Source organism: Aulonocara sp. 'chitande type north' Nkhata Bay, linkage group LG23 (genome assembly GCF_057382095.1).
Source record: "Aulonocara sp. 'chitande type north' Nkhata Bay isolate Kocher_YH1m ecotype deep benthic linkage group LG23, A_spYH_male_GT1.1, whole genome shotgun sequence".
NCBI lineage: Eukaryota > Metazoa > Chordata > Actinopteri > Cichliformes > Cichlidae > Aulonocara > Aulonocara sp. 'chitande type north' Nkhata Bay.
The window spans coordinates 10,653,038-10,675,840 of record NC_141365.1 but is presented as its reverse complement, the minus strand read 5'-3'; the positions used below and the strand labels follow the sequence as shown (position 1 = coordinate 10,675,840).

The 22,803-nt window shown below is 39.9% G+C and overlaps 1 protein-coding gene across 5 annotated transcripts; it reads left to right on the top strand.

Annotated features, from left to right (window-relative positions):
* The first annotated feature begins 211 nt into the window (after positions 1–211).
* Positions 212–17,171, top strand: nek1 (NIMA-related kinase 1). 5 transcript variants are annotated; one of them, XM_086283153.1, is made up of 36 exons: positions 212–663; positions 1,029–1,177; positions 1,270–1,366; positions 1,483–1,580; positions 1,684–1,767; positions 1,864–1,931; positions 2,353–2,439; positions 2,911–2,965; positions 3,271–3,471; positions 3,571–3,643; positions 3,987–4,105; positions 4,369–4,434; positions 4,780–4,839; positions 4,919–4,966; positions 5,460–5,540; positions 5,634–5,815; positions 5,903–6,022; positions 6,106–6,208; positions 6,545–6,631; positions 7,101–7,184; positions 7,291–7,368; positions 8,097–8,192; positions 8,295–8,495; positions 8,591–8,644; positions 8,742–8,982; positions 10,254–10,379; positions 10,530–10,706; positions 11,222–11,395; positions 11,495–11,600; positions 11,750–11,826; positions 11,921–12,132; positions 12,663–12,820; positions 13,094–13,449; positions 13,681–13,814; positions 14,861–14,993; positions 16,060–17,171. In XM_086283153.1, exons 2-36 carry the CDS (start codon positions 1,061–1,063, stop codon positions 16,071–16,073), a joined length of 4,167 nt encoding a protein of 1,388 aa, XP_086139279.1. In that variant the 5' UTR covers positions 212–663; positions 1,029–1,060; the 3' UTR covers positions 16,074–17,171. The 5 variants fall into 5 exon arrangements, with proteins under 5 accessions (XP_086139279.1, XP_086139281.1, XP_086139282.1 ...); XM_086283155.1 differs by lacking the exon at positions 4,369–4,434; XM_086283156.1 differs by lacking the exon at positions 6,545–6,631 and having other exon boundaries at positions 16,060–17,170.
* Positions 17,172–22,803: the final 5,632 nt, after the last annotated feature.

Below are 22,803 nucleotides of genomic sequence, written 5' to 3'. Positions count from 1 at the left end.
GGAGCAGGTCAAACAGACTGTGTCCAGGGTGAGAAGGGTCAGCTGAGATCCGAGCTGCACGCCGCAATGTCCTGGAGGTGTACAGGTCCTGCAGAGATGGGAGTCTGCAGCCAATCACCTTCTCAGCAGAGCGCACAACACGCTGCACGCTGTTCAAATCTGGGGAATACTGACCTTAAATCAGCATGGTTGAAGTCCCCAGCTATAATGTGCACTGCGTTTGGATGGGAGTTCTGCTGGTTGCTTATTGTCTTGTGCAGCTCCTCCACGGCAGAGTTAGGTATTAGGAGGATAGTGTGTTACTAAATTTAGCGAAGCTCTGTGGTTTAGATACATAATATGAAAATACTAAATGAAGTACCTAAAAAATAAATACATTTTAACTAAATTAATCGCCAAACGTTACACGTTCTCCATGCTTCTCAGTTGGTTTGCGGTTGCTATGGAAAATGTCCACAGCAACGGTGTCATTGGGGGCGGAGACTGGTAAGCGTCATCCACAATAAAAGATGATGGACAGTCGTGTCCACCAATTAATGTTCGGTCTTGGTACATCTGACCAATGAAAACGTACAAAAAATGTAGCCGTAGTTAGATAGAGAGTGCGGGGATAGTATCAAGTACCCAAACCTCTATGAGAAAGGCAGCGAGAAAAGACTAATGGTAAGGCACACAGAAACGTATACGGCTACACAGTGAGCCGGTGATATTATATCAGTTAGAGTTTTGTACATTCACAAGGTAAATATTTTATGAAGCTCCCATCTTCTTCTAGCTTCTAAGTAACGGGAACGCTAGCTGTTTTGCTACCAGCTGTGTTGTGTCTTGCATCTCAGCATCACAGTCCGTCTCTTTCTGTCTGACAGCGGTCCACAATGGAGCTAACATTACATTTCCCGGACGACGCACAATTGTCATTATTAAGACTACCAAATGTTTGCCTTTTATAAAGCTTCTGTCACGGAACCCTCGATTAAAGCCTAGTTACACCGAGCAATAGCATTAGCATGTTCTTGATGTCTTTGTAGATCCAGCATGTGGAGCCAGTCATTCCAATAACATGGACAAGTACGAAAAGGTGAAGAAAATTGGGGAAGGTTCATTTGGAAAGGCTATCCTGGTCAAATCCAAAGATCATGGACACCAATATGTCATTAAGGAGATTGGCATATCTGGAGTAAGCTTCTGTGCATATTTTTTACACAAGCTTGGCATGTTCTTTTCAGCGTGCGCTTCATCTCGTTACCCTCCTCTTCATTACTTTGACAGATGTCCAGCAAAGAGAGGCAGGAATCTCGGAAGGAAGTTGCTGTTCTTGCCAACATGAGTCATCCAAACATCGTCCAGTATAAGGAATCTTTTGAAGGTATTAATGCCATTCAAATAGCTCATCTGTTTATGTGAAGAAACTATTATCAAATGTGCACTGTGTGATAACTACATACTATAAGTTTTTTTTATTTTATTTGTATTTTTTCCCAGAGGGTGGCTGCCTGTATATTGTGATGGACTACTGCGAGGGTGGAGACCTATTCAAAAAGATCAACTCTCAGAAAGGGGTACTGTTCTCAGAAGCGCAAGTAAGCCAGCAACTACTCAAGGCAGTCACTGTGCAAACAGTATACAGATATTTGGTTAAACTGATCACAATACATATGGTTTACTGTAGTCTCCCTTTTTGAGATCCTAGATTGGTTTGTGCAGATCTGCCTAGCGCTCAAGCATGTGCACGATCGAAAAATTCTCCACAGAGACATAAAATCACAGGTATTGTTTCATAAATCACAAGATTCCCTTTAAGTGATAAGTTGTTTGTTTGCATGTATTGGATTATTTACATGTGTTCTCATAATGCTTGTGTAGAACATCTTTTTGACAAAAGATGGAACAGTTCAGCTTGGAGACTTTGGAATTGCAAGGGTGCTGAACAGGTATGCACACTGTTGTCTAAATAGCCCTGCAGTTTTTCATTAAGCATAGATTCCAGACTAAAAGTTGAAGAACACTTTGCATTTCTGGTAATAAGACATTCTGTTTTACTATATTTAAAAAATATTATAGTTTATTTTGTTGAAGTTTGTTATTTGTACACTTTTTAACTGTTCTTACACAGAAATATATTTTGGTTAAATCAAATATGTCTGATCTTATAATGTATTATGTGTTTTATGTATTTATACATTATGTTCTGAGGTTCTTAGGTGCATTTATTATTGATGTTGATTTTTTTCCCTTTTTTACAGCTGTTTTTGCTTTGATTTATGTCATTGTTTGTATTTTTGCACATTAGACAGTGCTTATTTGAAATATTGAAGCTTTAATATTAAAATGTGCTATTTTTCTGTTTTTCAGCACTGTAGAACTGGCAAGAACATGCATAGGAACACCATATTACCTGTCACCAGAGATCTGTGAAAATAAACCATACAATAACAAAAGGTACTTGGACTTCTGGAATATCGTACATTGGTGTCTAGTTGTCAAGCAAATTCAATAGTAATCAATGGGACAAGGTGTCTCCCCACTGAATCTTGAGTCTGCAGGATTAGGTGGTGGCTACAGTGTAATGTAAGGAGATCACCTCGCCTTTTTATTGAGTAAACTTGCTCGCTTACATCTACAGCAGGAAGCTGGTATTGATTTTTCTCCTTAACTATTTTAAGTGTACATGCAATTTAACCCACTTTAGTTACAATGAGTGAAGTAAATTTAGCTCAGTCTAAATGATCTGGAGTTTTCTTGTCAATAAAGTCTTATTTTCATCTCAGTTTATAAAAGGAAAGTAAAGGGCATGCACTTGACTGTTGATACCTTATTGAATGAATAATAAACTTAACCCAGAACTTATCCCTGCCCACCCATTTGTATGTTCTCGCCTCTCATTTTCCTTGCTTTTCCTTCCTGCTGCAGTGATATTTGGGCCCTAGGGTGTGTTCTGTATGAAATGTGCACTCTTAAGCATGCAGTAAGTATTCTGTGTGAGCTGTTTAATTATAATTATACAGTATTTTAAGGTGTTTTATGCAGCATTTACTGTTCTCTCACATACTAATTTTGATCTCTTCCCTGTATATTCTATATGTATAACTGTAGTTAGATAATGTACTGTTAGATAATACACTGAAATTAATTTCCAGTATATTAATTCCTAATTTAATCTGTAATCCAGTACAGTCCCCACATTAAGAATCCCTATATAGTTCAATTGTCTTCAGTAATTTCTATGCAGTGGTTACAGCTGTGTGAGCCTTTGCATTTGTTTATTCTCAGTTTGAGGCTGGCAACATGAAGAACTTGGTTCTTAAGATAATTCGTGGGTCGTACCCTCCTGTGTCTTGTCACTACTCCCAAGAACTGCGATCTCTCCTTGCACAGCTGTTTAAACGCAACCCTCGAGAGCGACCCTCAGTCAACAGCATACTGGACAAACCTTTCCTCTCCTGCAGGATTGAGAAGTTTCTCACACCACAGGTAGACTCTGCAGCTGATTGTTAATTCTTTGGGGTTTTTTTTTTTTTTTTTTTTTTTTGCAAAAACTAGCTTGCTCATTAAATTTCTTACTCATTTCAGATCATTGCTCAGGAATTTCGCCATACTTTTCTTCACAAGCAGCCTAAATCGGGTGTGGCACAGGTGCCATCAGGTGAGCAAACTCGTCATGAAGAAGACTACAAGGGGTCTGTCTTCTACGGCTTGTTTGTAGATTCTAGAACTAATCAGCCACCAAGTCGGGCACATATTCATGGCATTAAAGAGGACCTTGACACCTTAAATCAAAACTGATAAATGAAGTATGCTGGACTTTTGCATCTTTTGTACAATAATCTGCTCATTTCTTTTTGATTTTTATTATGATGTGAAAATACACTGTTTATTTTGTGTGTGTGTGTGTGTGGTGCGGTGCGCACATTGGCTGACTAAAATACAAATTTTGTTAGTTTTTGAGTTTTTCTTCTAAATTACTTCTGGATATCTCATAATATCAGCCTCAGCCCAGAAGATTACAAAACCAGCCGCCAAATACGGAGTGCCTTTAACTGTGAGGAAGGTCCCAGATGGAGCCAGAAAGCCTGCAGACAAGAAACCAGCTGGAAAACACAAACCGGTTAGTACCGGTAGGCTGTTATTGTTGATGACAAGCTGGTATGACCGATCTTTAGTCATGACTTTTGTTTGGTTTTTTTTTAGGGGGGGGGGTTGCCTTCTTATGCCAGATGCTGTATTTGTTGTCAATGCTTCTTCCATTTGTGTGTGTGTGTGTGAGTGAGTGAGTGAGTGAGTGAGTGTGTGTGTGTGTGTGAGTAAGTGTTTATTGGTACATCATGTTATGTTGGCTACCTCTGAAGCCCAGTGTCATATGTTGCTCAGGCCCTTCTCCCAGCAACCCCCCAGAGAAGAGTGAGTCAAGTGGAAGAAGAGAGGAAAAAACACGAGGTACACTGAGAGCGCCATATTATATTCTCTAATAGGCTCCCTTTTTTTTTTTTTTTTTTTTTTTTTTTTTTTTCCTCTCTCGCCATTCACTTACACGTGAAGGTCCCTTCTTATTAGCATTTTCAATTTTGCTCCCTCTCATTGCGCTTGCTTCCCCATCTTCACCTGTTGTCCGCTCCCGGCACATTCGGAGTGCTCTGCCTGATATAGCTTTCTCTTTTAACCAAACTTTTCCTCCTCGCCCACCTGACCTCTGACAGAGCAGTCCTGCTGGCTCTTTCCCTTGAGGCGGGTTTCTTTAAGATGTCTATTTTGGGGTTTGAATGGTTTTGTCTCATTCTATAGGATGGAATCAGAAAGAAGAGGATGGAGATGATCGAGAAAGAAAGGAAACAGAGAGAGCAGGTGAGCATACTGTTTAGTTTCTATATCTCCATGCAAAAAGTTTTTATACCTTTCGAACTAAAGTCTTTCTTTCTTTCAGATGTTCATGTTGAAAGCGGAGCAGATGAAGAGATATGAAAAGGAAAAGGTGGGTGATTAACTGAGCTTGGGTGTGTGGTTTTTATTTATTTTTTATTTCATTAGTGAAGGAAAGGGGATCCTTTTTAGGACAAAGTTAAAAAAAAAAGTATTAAATATAAATTTTAATCAAGTAAAATTCTTACAAAAAGTCTATTAATTCAGTTCAGTTTCACTCTATATTCGTCCCATGGCCTAGAACACAGTTTGAGAACACTGAATGTATAGAAATTTATGGCTATGGCCACCATGACCCCAACTTTTTGTGTACTATAGTTTTAAGCTTCCTAAATGTTGGCAACATTTTTATATGAAGGAAATGATAAACTAACACATGAGTTGTCAAAGCACAGCCTGCAGGTCAGTGGCAGCAGTAGAGGGGGGATTTAGTCTGGATATTTTCTTTATCTTCTGCTAGGTGATTGATCTGAGCTCCACAGTGCATTTGTAGTTCACACACTCTGTACAGCTAAACCTAAATCTGAACCTTTAATCTCTTACAGATCAATCGAATAAACCAAGCGAGAGAACAAGGCTGGAAGCATGTCTTGAGTTCTAGTGGAGGTAGCAGCCCAGAGAGAAAGGTAATGTATATATTTTTTGTTTTTGTCATATAAAGAGTTATGTCAGGATGCCCTCAGCGAGGGTTGCGACATTGTTTTGTTCTCCATACTCAGTGTTTTGTAGGAGGTGGAAAGAGAGGTGCACATGTTGCTGCTGTTCAGGGTTCTACTCTAGCTCCTCTCCCTGGTAAAAGCTCTTATGAACACTACCATGCAATCCTCGACCAAATGGGTAGACCGACGCCTAAAGATGTCAGCAGGGAGAGCTCCTCAGCTGGGCCTTGCAGTCCCATTCGGTAAGGTTATTTTATTTATTTATTTTTGGCTGTTTATGTGTGTTAAGTAGTATTTGTAATGACATTGCCTATTTATGTACTGACTAGTGTACCAGCTGCTGCAGGCACAGTGCTTCCTAACAGCCCTGCTCGACGACTCGACCCTGACTTAATCAAGAGAGAACTCCACAGGCTGCAGCATGTTTCCAAACAAGCCCATATTAGCAGGTCAGCTAGTCACATAGCTGTGTTGTTGTTCTCAACGGTGTAAAAGTTGAGTACGAATATTTATTACTGTGTTCTTTTCACAGGCAGCGCGGTCAAATGGCAGTTGGGCGAGCCTTTCAAGTTGAGGAGTTTTTGCAGCGGAGGAGGGAAGCTATGCTCAACAAAGCCCGTGCTGAAGGACAGCTGGTACATATTATAACTACTAATAAGTATATAGCCCCCATCATGAAAATACTGCATGATAACCTGTTACTATACTGGTGAAATTTATATGAACAGAAATAAAAACTGATATTGATATTTAGTAAGAAACGTTTTCAATCTAACAGCTTAATTAAGCTCTATTTCTGGTCTCAAGATTGAATCAATTATAGACCTGTGACTGCAAATCACACTGAGAATCAAACGACTGCCTGCGAATGTTTTTATCCTTTTCTATTATTTTTGTCTTACACATAATCTTGTGGCAGCTAGCTGTTAGGGCCCGTGTCCTAAAGTGTGGTTAAATTAAATGGTAAACAGGGTACTCGGCAAAACCTGGCAGCAATCTATGGAGGCCGGGCTGGTGGTGTTCGGTGCAGGAGGTCTAAACCCAACAAAGAGGAGGAGGTAGGAGGCAAAGGCCTGAACGCCCAGCCTCACACTTCACCTTACTCACAGCACGTCTGGCTTGGCACGTTTCACACGTCTGCACAAAGCTCCCTTTGACCCGCCCACAGTTCAACCCAGCAGCTCTAACTCATTGCCACTCCTTGTGCAATGTGTGGTGTTCCATTATCCCAGTTATGGCTGCTGTCTCATTTCAAATAACCACCCGAGTTTTGAGTTTGGTCATAAATGTTTTGCTCTGAATTGAATACATCTTCATTGCTGATTGTAAATTTGTGTTGTCTTTTGTTTTGTTTTGTTTTTTGTTATTTTATCTAAATGGCTGATGCCTTTGTGTATAACATTTTTTTTTTATGTACAAGTCCCAACAAAGCATGTTTTGTTTTTTGTATGTCTGCTAATATCAGTACTGTACTCTCTGCTTTGTGTGTGTTCATTCAGTATGTAACATTTCTGTATTTGTTCTCAGGAGTACTTGGCAAGGCTCAGACAGATCCGCTTGCAGAACTTCAATGAGCGCCAGCAGATCAAAGCTCGACTCAGAGGAGAGAAGGTACATTATTCCACCTCTTCACAGGGTGCCAATAATGAAGGTAGTTTTCAATTTTTGCTGACATTTTTGTCTCCTGGGTGTTGATGTTGCTTCCTGTGTATTTCAGTATGATAGCGATGGTTCTGACAGCCAGGAGTCCAGTGAGGAGGCCGAGCTCAGGAGAAAGAAGATAGAGGCTTTAAAAGTGAGTCTAGAAGAAGCAAAAAACAATTGCATTTTCCAATATCCGATGTTTATTTGATAACTTCATTTGCAGAGACGTTAACAATGATTAAAATGACAGCAAGAGGAAGATGATGTAATCCTCTTCCTTTTCTGCTTTGCCTGTAACTTGTTGCTGTAAAGAGGCTTAAAAAGTCATGGCTGTCGTTTTGTCCTGAAACAGCACCGGAAAATATAAAAAAAACACTGTCATCAGAGAAGACATTGGATTTTGTACAGCCCTATTTTTAGTAATCATATTTTGATCATTGCTACAGCCCCTAAAATCCACGGCTCAGAGTAACCAAACACGTGAGATTTCACAAAACTTCCACAGATCAAAACATGGTTTATTAAGCAAAAACAGTGACTAACCCTAAACCTCGAAACAACCACCCAGTGGGTCACCGGTATCAATGTTTTCTCCTGAACTAATGTTTAGAAACAAAACTACTTCAAGCAAAATATGAAAACGGGACCATCGGTAATTCCCAAGTCAACTTATAATAAACAAAACTGCAAAAGACAAAGGTCTGTACTGGTGGAGGAGAGATGACCCTCTCGATTAGTGTGCATGCAGTTTAGCCTTCCCAGCCAATTGTAACTGGAGAAAAAAGGGAGAAGAGAGGTTAATATAATAAAAAATAATAATAGACAGAAATAATGTGTAACATTTATCAAAGCGTGTCATTGTTTTGTTCTGTTTTGCAGGCACAAGCTAATGCCCGTGCAGCTCTTCTGAAAGAGCAGCTAGAGAAGAAGAGGAGAGAAGCATATGAGAGAGAAAAAAGGGCATGGGAGGACCATGTAAGCATTTGTTTTTGGTTCATCCCTGTCTTGTCTTAGTGTGACCTTACTGGTGCATTAGTTAAAGTATAAGCTAACTTTGCATGTTGACTGTTATGGAAGCTTGCAGCACGAGGGGTCAAAGGTGGCATGGCGGGAGCAAATATAGTGGCCTCAGAAGCAGTATCGTCTACCTCTGATAGTCCTCTTCCACAGCCAGGCCCCTCTCAGCCAGAACCAGCTGCCAAAACTCCAGCCCTGCCTACACCCAAACCCTCCACCCCAGCTATATCCATGACTGCTGCCCTAAAGAACGTTGGAGCAGTCAGTATATAATTGATGTATAACACTATCTCTCACAGTACTTTGGGATATTTATTTATTAGCTACATGAATTTGGCTTTTTTTTTTTTTTACAGATGACGCCACTAAAGGAGAGCTTGCCTGAACCAGAGTCTGCAACCATGATCCAGGTGAGGTGATTAGTTGTTAAAATTTATGAAATCAAATAACAACGCCATTCGTTCTAATGAAAAAAAATACTGTTATGCAATCACTTCTGTGTAACAGAGTGAGAAGAAGCAGATTCTGCGCAGACTTAACCAGAACCTTAAAGCTCAAAGCCCAGTGGAGGAGGTGGAGGAGTCTCCTTCGGCCCCAGCAGAATCAAGTCCTGCTCCAACCCAAAACCAGTCTGATACAGACAAGCGCCCCTCTTCCAATGAAGACCGGAAGAAGTGGGAAGCAGCAGAGCTACCTGTACTTCCCGTGGCTCAGCAAACTTTAGAGGAAACGTGTGCCACAGCAAGCAGTGAGTTGAGTCTAACTAGAGATGAATTAAGAGGATTACAGTATGTTTTGTTTTGTTTTTTTTGTGGTGTGCCATGCCCTGACAAACAGAGAGAAGTCTCACAACTTGCAGCGAACTTCATAAAACGACTGGGCAGTTTTTTGAAAGCCCCGATTTGGACATAGGGTAACTGAGCCAAAGCTTAAGAACTGCATGTATAGAATCACCAGTCAAATGTGATTGACAGCCAAAAAAGGTTTGTTTTCCTCCCAAAAAGAAAGTTTATAAAACTCTTTACCCACAAACGTTTAATACACATATACAAACTCTAAAGCTTCATTAAAGGCTCAGTCTTCTTAAAAAAAGCAGTAAATGCACATAGTTGAAAATGTGGTGGACATCTGACCACCAACTGTCGTCTTTGCTATTTAGTGAGTGTGTTTATCATTTCATCTTTTAAATTTTAACCAAATAAAACAAATGAAATTGGCCTTTTTAGCCTGTATGAATAAAAGTTAACACCTGTCTGAAACCATGATGTCAAGCTAGAAATCGTGGCATAAACAGACTCTGACCTAAATTTTGACAGAAGCATTACGCAAGTTACAGTTGGCCTACAACCACATTTAAAATCAAAGTAAAGGATTTCTGTCTAAAGCAGGTTAGATTACTATAACAATGACTTCATAAGTCAAAAATTCAATGAGACAGCTGCAGCTCATGCAACATGCTAACACTAAAAAAATTGGATTACTTTAAAATCCTTGTACTGCTTTACAAAGCACCAAATGGACCTACTTAGATTTCACATTTATTCATACTTCATGAAACATCCAGACTTTTAAGGCAATTAGGACCAGGTTTACTCTCTATTACTGGAATCACAACAAAATAACAAATGCAGCTTTCAGTGTTTCAGCTCCTCAGTTCTAGAGCAAATGTCTTGAACACTTGATGTCAGCTAAAACTGCTGCTCCGTTTAAGTCATTGCTAAACTTTACTGTTTGAGGGGCCTACCAATAAAATCACACCTGTAACCTCCTAACCTTTGATTTGCTTTAATCTCATCTTTTGTTTGTTTGAGATTATGCTCCTTGCTACATTTCCCATTATCATCATGTTGTGTTTTTCATATAGTTTATTTCTGCAAATAAGTGCCTTGTATCGAAACAGATCAATTGAAATATATTTGTTTTGACATTATAATTCTTCAGTTGATTTCTATTCAGGATCTGTTGGTTTCTCTACTAAAGGGCAGGTTTGCCAAATTTCCCCTTCTGTTATCTCATTAGCCACTTCAGCATCTCCAGATGGTAGGCCGTCCTCTGGTGGTGACAGGAAGAAGTGGGAGGCAGGAGTTCCACTTGTCCTTTCTGCAGCTCAGCAAACTCTAGAGGATACATCCCTCATGACCATTGGTAAGTCCTTTCCCGCTGAGTCAGAACAAGCACACAGCTTTGCATATAACTGCTCTCTGAGTATTACACTCTCTCTCTGTCTCTTTCCATTTCTGTTTTTGGTTTGTTTGTTTGTTTGTTTGTTGTTTTGTTTTTATTTTTTTGTCTCAGAGCAAACAGCGGGCGAAGTTATACAGATGGCTGTGCTACAGGAAGATGCTCCCAGGAAGATGTGGGGAGCAAGTCCAGACTCTCAGGTGCTGAAGGTACTTAAGGAGGCAGAACTTCAGCCACTCACCCAGCCACTGGAGACTCTCACCATATGTGAGGACGAGTCTTCTAGTCCTGGTTAGTCTTACTTACAGTTTCTCACCTCATGATGATTTTTATTTATTTTTTTTATGTGTGTCAACATGAAACAAATTCAGTTTGCTTCTGGGCTCATGTCATGTCTTTGGGATTTTTTTTTCTCCCCTGACTCTGAGTTAATGTGGTCACAGGAACAGCAACAGGTCATGTTTCACTATTAAAAGGCATTTTTTGTTTTTTTTTATATTTCTAACAATTTGACTAAATTAGGCCAAAAACTTTGCTTGGTACTGCAGGAATAGTTTTGATGTGAAATTTAGAGAATATTTCCCTGTATTTGTCCCAAAGTTGCAGATTTATTTATTTATTTATTTATGAGAAACTACATAAATAGTGAGTTAAGGTAGAAAAGTACTGCAAGAGCATGTCTGGATTTACTTCAACACATGGAGAGATGAAGAGTCCTTTAATTTTTACATTTTTCTTATTTGGTCCTGCTTTAAATAATATGCGCTTGTCATGTACTATTATTATTGTCTCTTGGTTTCTTTCAGTTAAATTAAACCAGATGACAGCAGAAGCTGGCATTGTGAAGATACCTAAAGAAGTGTTACCCCCTGTAGTGGCTGAGAGTCCTACAGCTACAGATGTGGCCTCACATCAAGAAATCTCCATGGCTGCTGCAATAGAGAGCCCAACACTGCCAACCAGCATTACTGAGACTCAGGGTTAGTACCTGATATTGATCCAATCTTTTGCTGTTTATTTAAATTTTTATTTTTGTTGTTTTTCCCCAGCTAAGTCCAGTGATGCTTAAATTCCTTTAGATCCAGCAGACTTGGAGTCGGTGTTTTTAGAGGAAACCCCTAAACAGGCCTCACATCCTCCAAACAGTGTGCAGCAGGCTTGGGAGCAGGAAGGCCAACAGCAAATGTGAGTGTTAAATGAAATCCAAAATTTGCATTTTTCATACCAAAATGAAAATTGAGCTTTTTGTTATTATGATTTAAAACTTCTTTAAATAAATAAATGCACAAAGGCAACATGCATGTCTGTGAAGCTAAGCTGGATTTCTTCTACAGGCCAGCAGAGGGCGATATAAGACCAACAGGCAACAAAGAGGCTGAGCAGAGTGCAGACAAAGCTCCTGAGCCATCAGGTGAGATCAATGTGTAGTGAGCCAAGATTACTTTTTTCAGGGTAAGTATTATCTTAATTAAACCTGCCCCCATTTTTCCTCTCTACTGGTTTAGCTCAGCATGAGGAGCCCCTATTTATGAAACTGTGTTCCCCGGCCCACCGACGCACTGCCACCCTCGCTATCCTCTCAGCCCAGTCCTCCATGGATGAATCATCCTCCTCTCTGGCCTCTCGCTCACGCTCTGTCTCACCTCTACGCTCCAAACACCAGAATGCACTCCTCATTGGTCTTTCTACAGGCATGTTTGATGCCAACAACCCCAAGGTGATTACTAGCAGAATATAACACTTTTTTGTGTGTGTGCACGGACATTGTGTTACATAATAAAGGGAAGCTCCAAAGTTAATTATCTTAAGTATTAAACCCAGGACATTGTTAGCTGTAAGAGTGATCAGGTGTTTCAGGACATTTATCTCTTCTCCCTGGTGTGATGTAGAGGCTTGTGCAGTATTTTGGGTAGGATTTCAGTCTTCTTTATTAATGAGAAGGCTGAAATGAATCCATTAATCTCCCAGTCTGAACCTCCGCTGAGTCTTATATTACAGGACGAGCATCCATCAACCATTATCTTTCACGACCTTCATCAGGGACAATGAGATCTGCAGAGCTCAACATTTTTAATATGCATATAAAAATGGCTACGTAGAATAGGATCTTGTCACAGAGTCATGTCCTATTCTGGCCCCTTCTTTGCATATTAAGCCGTTGTTTATTGTGTCATATGAATTCCACTTGCAGTTGTGTTAGTCAAACACTCAGAATATTCTGTCACTGTGTTTGGTTTGTGCCCGCAGATGCTGCGGACATGCTCTCTACCAGACCTGAGTCGACTCTTCAGCTCTCAGCAGGACGTTACAGTGACTGGCGAGGCTAACGTTGCTCCAGACAACAACCTGGAAATTGAGGACCTGGATGAGGCAGGAAAAGATGATGACCAGTCTGAGACAGAGGAGTAAGAAAAGCACGAAATCTAAAAACATCCTAAGACATTTTCTGGCCCAGCTGTTCATGATTATGAGTAGTATTTTTAAGACAAAGTTAGGTTAGGTTCTAATTTTTCCATAGGCGTAATCAGAAATAACAACAACCTGCATCTGTAAACTATATAAAGACAGGTAGTTGTTACAATGACAACTATTGCAAGCAGCTTTATATTTAAGGTAATGACCCTACAATATTAGAGAGAAAACTATTGTTTTCTAAGAAACCTTGTTCTGTTTCTTAGTGCTTATGAAGATGAAGATCTGCGTGACATCAGGGCATCCATGGAGAGACTGCTGCAAGAGGAGGTTGGAGCTGGCGACTTTAATGGAAACCCCCCTGAGAGCAGAGACCAGGAGCTTTTCAACAGGATCGCAGCTGAAATCGATCAGGACAACAATCAGATGGCGGTAGACGATGATGAAGATGAGGATGAAGAAGAGGAAGATGATGAAGGCGATGAGGAGGAAGAAGAGGAAGAGGAGGAGGAATGCTCAAATGGAAGTCCTGCTGATGAGGAGGCAGGGGAATTGCTTACCAATGGTGTGGGAGAGGAGAACCACAGTAATAACAGGCAGCTCAATGAAGAATGGCATTCGGGTAAGGACAGAACATCACAGAGACTCAGACGTTTCGGTCTATTTTACTCAGGTTGCTTTAAAACATTACCTAACTCTAGTTTTTACATTTAGCTTGTTTTATGTTTGAAACTGCTTAAGACCTTAGAATATTAATTAAAGATTATATTTATATTCCTTCAGCACCTTCATAGTTTTCGAGACCAAAAGTTTGAGATTTTTATGTGAAGTGATTGGTTCTGCTCCACAACAGATGGCAGCGGAGAAGAGCAGGGCGGAGAGATGGAGCATCATGACAGCATCTTCAGCCGTCTGGAAGAGCTTCGGTTCAACCTAGAGCAGCAGATGGGTTTTGAGAAGTTCATTGAGGCCTACAATAAGATTAAGGTATGAAATATTCATTATTTCTCTTTGAAATCTGGAGTTTGTTCGTATAACTTCACAGTTAAAGTGACAATACAAGTCAAAATCAAATTTACATTTTTTTTTTTTTTTTTTTTTCCTCTGGACCGCTGTGCTATATCTGGAGTGTTTTTAGCATGAGGTGCCCAGTTTTGGACATTTCAGCTGTAGAGATGTCTGCTTTAATACTGCAGCTCAGCTTATAGGGGGTGTCATTAAGGTTTGTATCTTTTGCATAGTGATGCTGCTGGCATGTGTAGTTCTTTAGAAGGAAAATAGCTTGTGAGTGAAACCGCTTAGAGCAAGATTTGAAGATTATGTTCATGACAAAGTGCATCTTCTCCAGTGTGGACAGCCGACTAAGCAGCTACTTTTGTGGGGAGTTGGGGGAGGTGCGTATATTACATATTCTCTAGCATGTCCTGGTCTGCCCAAGGTCTCCCGGTGTGAAAAACACCTCACCTAAGAGGAGCGAGATGCTCAAACCTTTGCAGCAGACTCATTTTGGCTCTACTTTTCCTGCATCCAAGTGAAAGACCAGACATAGTCTCCCTCCATGAATTGTCACGTTCACATTTTGCGTGCCTGAGTGATCCAAGGAGCTTTGTTGTTGGGAGAAATTTGCCCCAATAATATGACTATAGAACATAGCTGGTAGTGTCTCCAAAGGAAAAATTGGAAAAATGTATGGCCACAATAAGTAATATTCAAAAACGACTCTATTCAAGAAACCTCATCTAAATCAGGGGCTTTGAGGCCCCACCCTGGAGCCAGCCAAGGGGAATCTCAGACTCTATGGGATAAGGTTCAGCCCAAGTGATCTGCATGGGCCCAGCATCCACTGGAGGAACCATTGGTGTCGTATTGGTGGATTGGACTGCAGTCAAGGGTGGTGGTTCAGTCTCTCTCTGCATTAACTGATTCTCCAAAATAATGCAGTCATATTTAAAACATATACATCTGTGCTGTCCTTTTAAGCGTTACATCAAACGACTGATAGAAGAGACTTGTTGTTGTTTTTGATGCTCAAGGCCATACATGAAGATGAGGATGAGAATATTGACCTGGGCTCCAGTTTGGTCCTAAGCATTCTAGGAACTGAGCACCAGCATCTGTATCCCAACATCCTTCATCTAGTGATGGCAGATGGCGCTTATCAAGAAGGTGAGTGACAGTTTTATCATATTATCATTTTCAGTGTCTCTGATTTAAATAAATAACATTTAAAATGATATTCTTTAATGTTATTACATGACACACAATAAAAGAGTTCAAATTAGTTTTTCACTTGGACCTGGTTCATTTTATTTATTTATTTTTTCTTTCATATAATTTTTAATTTTCACACCGTTTTCCTTCTGAGCCACAAACATCCGAGCAGGTTTCTTGTCATTGTTCTCGTCAGCGACAGCATCAGCACCGTGTCAAAATTCTGTCCTCTTTTCTCACGTTGTTGCTCAGTCTCTTCACCAAGTCGTGAAGAGACTGAGCAGATGTGAAAGACACCCTTAACTCTGTTTTCTTTGTCGTGCTCTGTGCTGAGCGTGTCGTCGGACTTGGGGGGCCACAGCAGAAATAGAAAGCAGTTAATCCCTCAGGATGGGAGCAGGCTTCAGATATATTTTCTAATTGAACATCTTTGTTTGATAGTTTGTTCGTTTTCTATTTTTACTGTCTTCTGAAGTAGAGATGGATGATGCAAATGTCAGATATCTCCCCTGAGGGCTCGTCTCAAGATCTGTTATCTTATGGCTTACATCCACGCAGTGGTGGATATAATTATATAATTTTGAAGCAGCAATCAGAGAGCAAACTGTTGTAAGGCAGCATAGTCTATTAATTGTGCCAAAATCTCAAGTTCTTCTTTTTTTTCCCCCTCCCTTTGGCTCTTCTTCTTGCCAAAAAGGGCAAATATTCTTACTATTGTCATCTCATACTGCGTTTAAAACTTTGGGAGGGGCAGCATATTAAAAACAGTTTAAAAAGAGAGAAGCTTGATAAGCTTGTTTTAGACAGTAGATAAACTGATGAGCTGCAACAGATCCAAATATGAGACCAGTACAGATTGGCAGATGGCTGCCAGTGACCTGGTGAGGTTAAATGTTTGGTTCTGTTGTTCATTATAACAATGCTGTCATTGTCTCTCGCCTCCTCTGTTGTTTACTTTTAGGAGTAATGGTCCAACTGCTTTGTTGAATTGTCGTGATTTTCTTTGTTGTCTTTCTTTTAGATAACGATGAGTAATGTTTCGTGCAATGGAGCTGCTGGCAGCTTTGACAATCTGCTAGCAATCTGATGTCTTCCTGTGACACACACGATCGGCAGAAGGATCTATGCATGAAGTGTCCCAGCCTCACATCTAACAGTGTTTCAGGCACACTTGCATGATGTATAACTAATACACTCAAGACTGTACTTCATACTTTGACTATCAGCACCTGACACTCTTTTCTAACCAGTGTTCTTTCAAAAGTGCATTATGGAAAAAGACATGTGTTGTTGTTAACCAAAGTTTACTGCAAAATCAAGTAAATGTTTCGTCCACATCTGTGAGTGAAAGACGCACATGGGTTGTCACGATTAAAAGCATAGACTTTGTTGTGTTTAACATTGTTGTTGGTTCAGTTGGACTCTTTGGTGGGTGAAGATCTGGTCCTCTCAGGTGCTCTCTTTCTGTCCCATCCTCAACCACAGCTTCAGAACTGGTGAGGATTTTATTCAAAACCAGTTCAGCCTCTTTTTCTTGTGATTGTTGTCACCAAATAAGAAGTTAAATAATATCTAAGGCATTTTCCATGTTTCGTACTGCTTGGATTAAATTAAGCAAAGTTAAACATTTTTGTGAGTGAGACTGTTGTATATGTTGCCAAGGAACTGTAGCAAGACTGTGGTTGGTGTGACGAGTGGAGCAGGTCAGAGTTGTACTGATGATATAACTTGTCATATCGACGCTAACAGTAAATCATTTTTGTTTCTAAATTTAAATACTGCAGAACTTTATATGAAATAAAAACCTTTTTTAAAGAAGTTGAAGAGTTATTCTATTTCTTCCCACAAAGAAGGGTTTAGACAGCAGACATCAGGCTTGTGATTTAACTGCCTTACAATTTATTTTTTTATTTTAAAGGTTGAGTTAGGTTGTTTTAAACAAACAAATTAACACATAATTTTTTGAAATCTGGTAAAAACGACTTCTTCGAAATTTGGTGACATCTTTGACCACAAGGTGGCAGCATTTTAGCAAAAGGTTCCACCCAACCAACATAGATTAGATTCTTTGTTAGAAATTATCTATTGCTACCCCAAAAGACAACTTTTAATTCATGCTTTCCACAAACTAAGTTGGCTAATTATGGTTATAAAATGTTACATGACCTCATTTTAACTTCAGTTGTTATCTCTGCTACAAAATACTCATCTTGGATGTAACATCATAGCTTTTGTTTCTTTATATTTTGTTAGTAGTTTTAATTAATTCAAACTGCTGTAAAAAGCTTTCAAAATATTCCTGAAGGCAGTTTTTGTAATTATGTTGTGCAGGTAGGCCTTTGCCTTTTGCCAGGTTACAGTTGTTAATAAGAATGACTGACTCACTGCACCATCTCCTGGTATTATATGATTGGTATTATATGAAAGTACAGCCTGGCCCTGGCTTCATTTAAGTTAGTTTCTCTTCAGTGCAGTACATGGATGTTTTGTGAGACTTGGTACATTTAGGTTTTAAACAAATCGGTGTACAACAAGTAACTCACAGCCCCCAACATTTTACATTATTTTTTTAAATTTAATGTGTCTTTATTTTTTCCTAAAACCATCTTTAGATTAGAAATGTGGTTGTGGAAAGAGAATCATTCTATTTTTCACAGGTTATTGGATGACTGTGCCACTGGTGAGGACACGAGGCTATTTTCAGCTACAACCTGTTTCAACGGACAACTAACACTTCCCGTCAGCTAGCAAGATTTATTTGAAGTCGTGATCCCTGTGGAATAATATAACACGAGGCAGTGTTCTAAGACCACATCTCATTTACCATGACAGGAGACTTCGGTATGTGTCCTACAGTATGGGTTGGAGTATACTTGAGTAGCTGACCTACAGTGCCATCCTTTCATTAAGAAAAAAATGGTCTCATACGATTTCCCCAGTAGTTCTAGGTCCCTATGTTTTTATTTGTCTGTAGTTAACATATCTTAGGTTTGAACTCGTCAGGACAAAGCAATGAATTATATTTTGATTAGTGCCACTAGTATTGAAGTAAAAGTCAGCCTGGTGATTAGGCCAGAAACTGAGAATGATAGAATGATGAGAATGAGCTGAGAATCTTCACATCTCTACAAGATGTTGCTTTTATAAATTAAATCTTTCCTAGCCGGTGATGAAGGACTGAACACTGATTTCTGACACCAGCCCTAACATAAATATGACACTACTTAAACTGCAATATGTCATTGCCCTGCATATGTTTCAAAGCTGAGGCGTGCAAAGAGGGTTACACATTGGATTTCATGTCAAATAATACACAGATATCCAGTGGATTAAATTCTCTTTACATGCATTTATTCCTTTTTTATTTTGCTTTTTTTTTTAACTGAAATTAATCTGAAGTTTGAGTCTTTGCACATAAATGCATGCACTTATGTGGGTTTAAGCCTCTAAATATATTTAGACCTTTAGTCAAGGGCCCGACAGGAGCAGCTCTTAACGCCCTTAAATGACGTCATTCATTATTTATACTGCTCGGTGTCATTGTGCTTGTTTGTTGTTCCATGTCTGATTTAGTTATTCTGTTTTAACTCCCACCATGTGGCTTGTATTATGCATGGGTGGTTGTTTTATCTCTGTAGTGATTAGCATTTTTACTTGTTAAGAGGGACATATATAGTACATGAAGGCAAGCAACTGTCAGTATAATCAGAGCATGAGGGACTTTGAAACAGCACTTATGGCTTTCTTTTAGATATAAGCGCATTATAGGCTCAGTGTGGAGTCTTGGTACAGCAAATCTAATTTTAGGTCTTGCAAACATAGAATTGTCAGAAAGTCACTTTAAAGTTTTGCCTTTATCTCTTCAGGTTTGTGGTTATGAGGTCTGTTAAGTATCACAGCTGCAGTAAAATGTATGGTGGCCCAGTGATGCCAAAATGCAACATCCAATTTCTTTAATGCAAAATTGAATTTGGGGTTGCAGGGACGGCGGGTGTGGGAGCCATCTAAGCTGTTAAAGTGCAAAAGGCTGGTACACCCTGGACAGGTCATAGCTCGCCATAGGGCGAATCCAAAGACAGACAATCATTCACGTTCAGATTCACACCTACAGACAATTTAGAACCAGTTAACCTAAAATGAACCATCCATCGATTCTCTTCCACTTATCCTTAACAGGGTCGCAGAGGTGCTAGACCTTATCCCAGCCACCGTGGAGCGAAAGGCGGGGTACAAGCTAGACAAGTCACCAAGCTGATGTAGGGCTAACACAGAGAGACAGACAACCTTTCGCACTTACGGACAATTTAGAGTTACCAGTTAACCTAACCCTACTAAGTGCATGTCTTTGGACAGTGGGAGAGAGCCAGAGAACCTAGAGAGAATCCAAGGAAAACTCCACTCAGAAGGGCCCCAGCCAGCTGGTGGGTTCAAACCCACAACTTTCTTGCTATGAGGCGACAGTACTGACCACACCACTGGGCCACCCACAGAAGAAAAAAAACACATTTCAGGAAATACAACATAACAGAAAACACCACAAAACTACCCAAAACACAGAAACATAACAGAAAAACACAATGTTACAAAAACCTCATCAAAACAGAGAAAGTGGAACAACAGCAAGGAAACATAATAAAATTGTGTTTTCTGAAACCTTATTGCATTTTTATTGTGTTTTCAGAGGGTTTTGTTTGTCTAAATGAGGTTCTGTTTGAGGCCTTTTGTATTTGTAATTTCACGATAATATCAACTCCAAGGCACTCTCTTACAAATATCAATACCTTCAGTGTCACCGTAAGGTCACATTTAGTCATGTTTAACCTGAATTGGTGGGTGGCACAGTGGTAACAGCTAACACTGTCATCACAGCATGAAGCCACCGGCTTGCTGGGGTTTTCTCTGTGGAATTTGCATGTTCTCCCTGTGTCTACGTGGGTTCTCTTCAGCTTCCTCTCATACTCCAAAATATGTCCATGTTAAGGTAACTGGTGATTCTTAATTGTCCGTAGGTGACGGTCTGTCTTTCTGAGTTAGCCCTGTGATAGACTCGTGACCTATCCAAGGTGTTCCCTGCCTCTCCCGTCTCCCCACCACCCCAAACTGGATAAAAACATGAACAGAGTTAAATAAATGAGCTAAATAGTTTCAGTCCCTCCCACGCAAAGCCCCTGACATTATAGTGAGGATGTAATGAATTTAATTCTTCTCGGAATTTTCCATAGGGCCTCCTTGATCCAAGCATGAAAAGAGGAAAAATCACCCCACAGAGAAACGTATGCGCTCAAGCATTACCATGCAGTGTTCGTTGACATTGAGTTTACGATGCCTAATCTAATTTGAAAGCAGGTTGCCTCAGGCTGAGTTAGTAAGTTTGAAAGCCTCATCAAAGTAATACAAATGAAGATCACTGGATGTGAGAGTCCTGATTTTAGGAGCACATTAGGCTTAAAGTGTTTGGGCTGCTTTCAATTAAGACAGTGAAATGTCAACTGGTGAGCAACACTACATATAATAGCTCTATAATCTGTGCTTGCTAATAAAAAAAAAGGCTTTCCTCTCTGGTATTGGCTGTATTTCAATACTTTGTGTCTCGCACATCTATTTACAGTAATGGACTGTACAAGAGAGAGCAATATTTCTGTCAAGGCCCATCCTTTCGTGGAAATTGGGACATATGTCTTGTCATGTCCTCTGCTGCTTTCCTCGTTTCCATTTATAAGCAGTAAGCAGTAAGTATAAGCACAGCTGTCCCCTTCATCGTGTGCAACTCTGCATGTGTGTGTGCAGTGATGGGGTTTTTTTTCTGCCCTCAGGTGCAGTCATTATGAAGGATTATTGCCTTTCCGCGTGTACAAGACATTCCCGTTGTCTTTCCGAATAACATCATTTAATGTCTCTGAATGCGAGTGTGTGGTAATGCACAGGGGTCAAGCTGAAAAGGAGGGGCAGGGGCTATTGTCTGGGAGGAGGTGGAGGGGCGGAGTGCAGCCTCCTTACGGCGAGGAAATATGACCTGCGGGCTTCTACCAGCTCCCGTGGGATTGCATGTGACAGAGGAGCGCCACCTCTGAATAAATCTCTTTTCTTTATTGCCTTTTTTCTCCCTCGCCTTCATCTCTCCCTCTTGCTCGATATACAGTGTCCTCCAAAAGATAAAAATAAATCACATGTTTATTGTCTGGCTGTGTCTCGCTTGCTCTTCTCTCCCTCAAGTAGTTCTATGTTTGCAGAGAAGGTTATCACGAGTCAGAGGTCCATTTCAAATGTACATCTTATAATAAATGGTTAAAGCAGCACCTCTGGAGATATGTCCTCCATCTCCCTTTTTTCTTTTATATGACTCAGTGATGGCTCCATCAGTTTGCCTTTGCCTCAAGAAAAGATAGGATAATATCATCCCAGTGTCATAAAACTACAGAAGCATCGGAACTTCAGCTCAGGACTAAAAAGTATTTTACATAAAAGTTAAAACAGAGGCGTCAAACATGCAGCCCGGGGGACAGAACCAGCCCACCGGGGGCTCCAGTTCGGCCCATTAGATGGCTTTGTAAAGTGTGAAAAATGCAATAAAGAAATTAATTATTCAATGTTTTTGAGTTAAATTGCTCTACCCCATGTCGGGATGAAGTGCCAACATTACAATAAAAACTATTTTTACATTTAGACAATTTGTTTGAATTATAAAGATATAAATTACTGTTGTTGTTTATGAAACTCTGCATGTGAAGCCTGGCAGAGATAGGAGACAAAAGATTTCTAAGACTGTAGAAATGAAAGTAGTGAGACATGTGTCTAAAGATCCCACAACGACTGCCAAGACACTCACGAGTTAATTAGTTAAGTCAGGAATTGTAGCCTCAAATAAGACAATGACCCTGCACAGGAAGAACTGTGAGGACTGGAGAAATCCACTTCAAGCCACTCTGAAGTGTGCTAAGGACAATCTAGAGAAAGATTATGAATACTGCAAGCACATCCTTTGGTCATACAAGACAAAACTCAAGCTCTTTGGCCACAGAAACGCTGCTTATTAGTGATGGGATTTCCGGCTCTTTTTAGTGAGCCGAACCGAAAGAGCCGGTTCTCTAAAAAGAGCCGGTTCTCTAAAAAGAGCCGGCTCTTTCGGCTCCGAACCGGCTCTTCAGGTTGTTTTGTTGCTTTAATTAATTTATTATTAATAATATAAAATTATGCACAAAAGGAATTACTAATGTAAAAAAAAGTGGTTTTATTCATATATGTTTATATATAAATATATGCGGTGGCCCCTAGAGACAAAACGCGTACAAACTCCAAAAAGCACATACAAACTCCAAAACTCATTTCTAGCATTTCTAGCATAGGTGATCTATGTAGCTCTGAACTTCCAAAACAGAGCTACCTAGATCACTTAAATTACACCATTGAAAGCATGAAAGCATATGTGTATTGTTTGTGTATTTATACACAAGCATTCATATAGAGTCAAATAAAATTTTAAAAAAGTTCATTTACCTGTTACTACCACACACCAAATCCGGTTGTTGGTACTTGCTGGCTTGTGTAGCCACTAGGTAACAAAAGCTCAACACTGCACCCAGCATCCTGGAGCACTTCTGTTGTCTTTTGTACGTGTTTTGAGTTTTTATGTGCTTCTGAGTTTTTACGTGTTTTGGAGTTTGTACATGTTTTTACGTGTTTTGGAGTTTTTACGTGTTTTTACGTGTTTTTGAGTTTGTACGTGCTTCAGGGTTTGTACATGCTTCAGGGTTCGTACGTGATTTGA

Coding starts and splice junctions, on each gene's coding strand:
- nek1 (XM_086283153.1), top strand. CDS start 1,061: ATGGACAAGTACGAAAAGGTGAAGAAAATTGGGGAAGGTTCATTTGGA. Junction 1,581..1,683: donor TACTGTTCTCAGAAGCGCAA/GTAAGCCAGCAA, acceptor TCCCTTTTTGAG/ATCCTAGATTGGTTTGTGCA. Junction 7,185..7,290: donor CTCGACTCAGAGGAGAGAAG/GTACATTATTCC, acceptor TGTGTATTTCAG/TATGATAGCGATGGTTCTGA.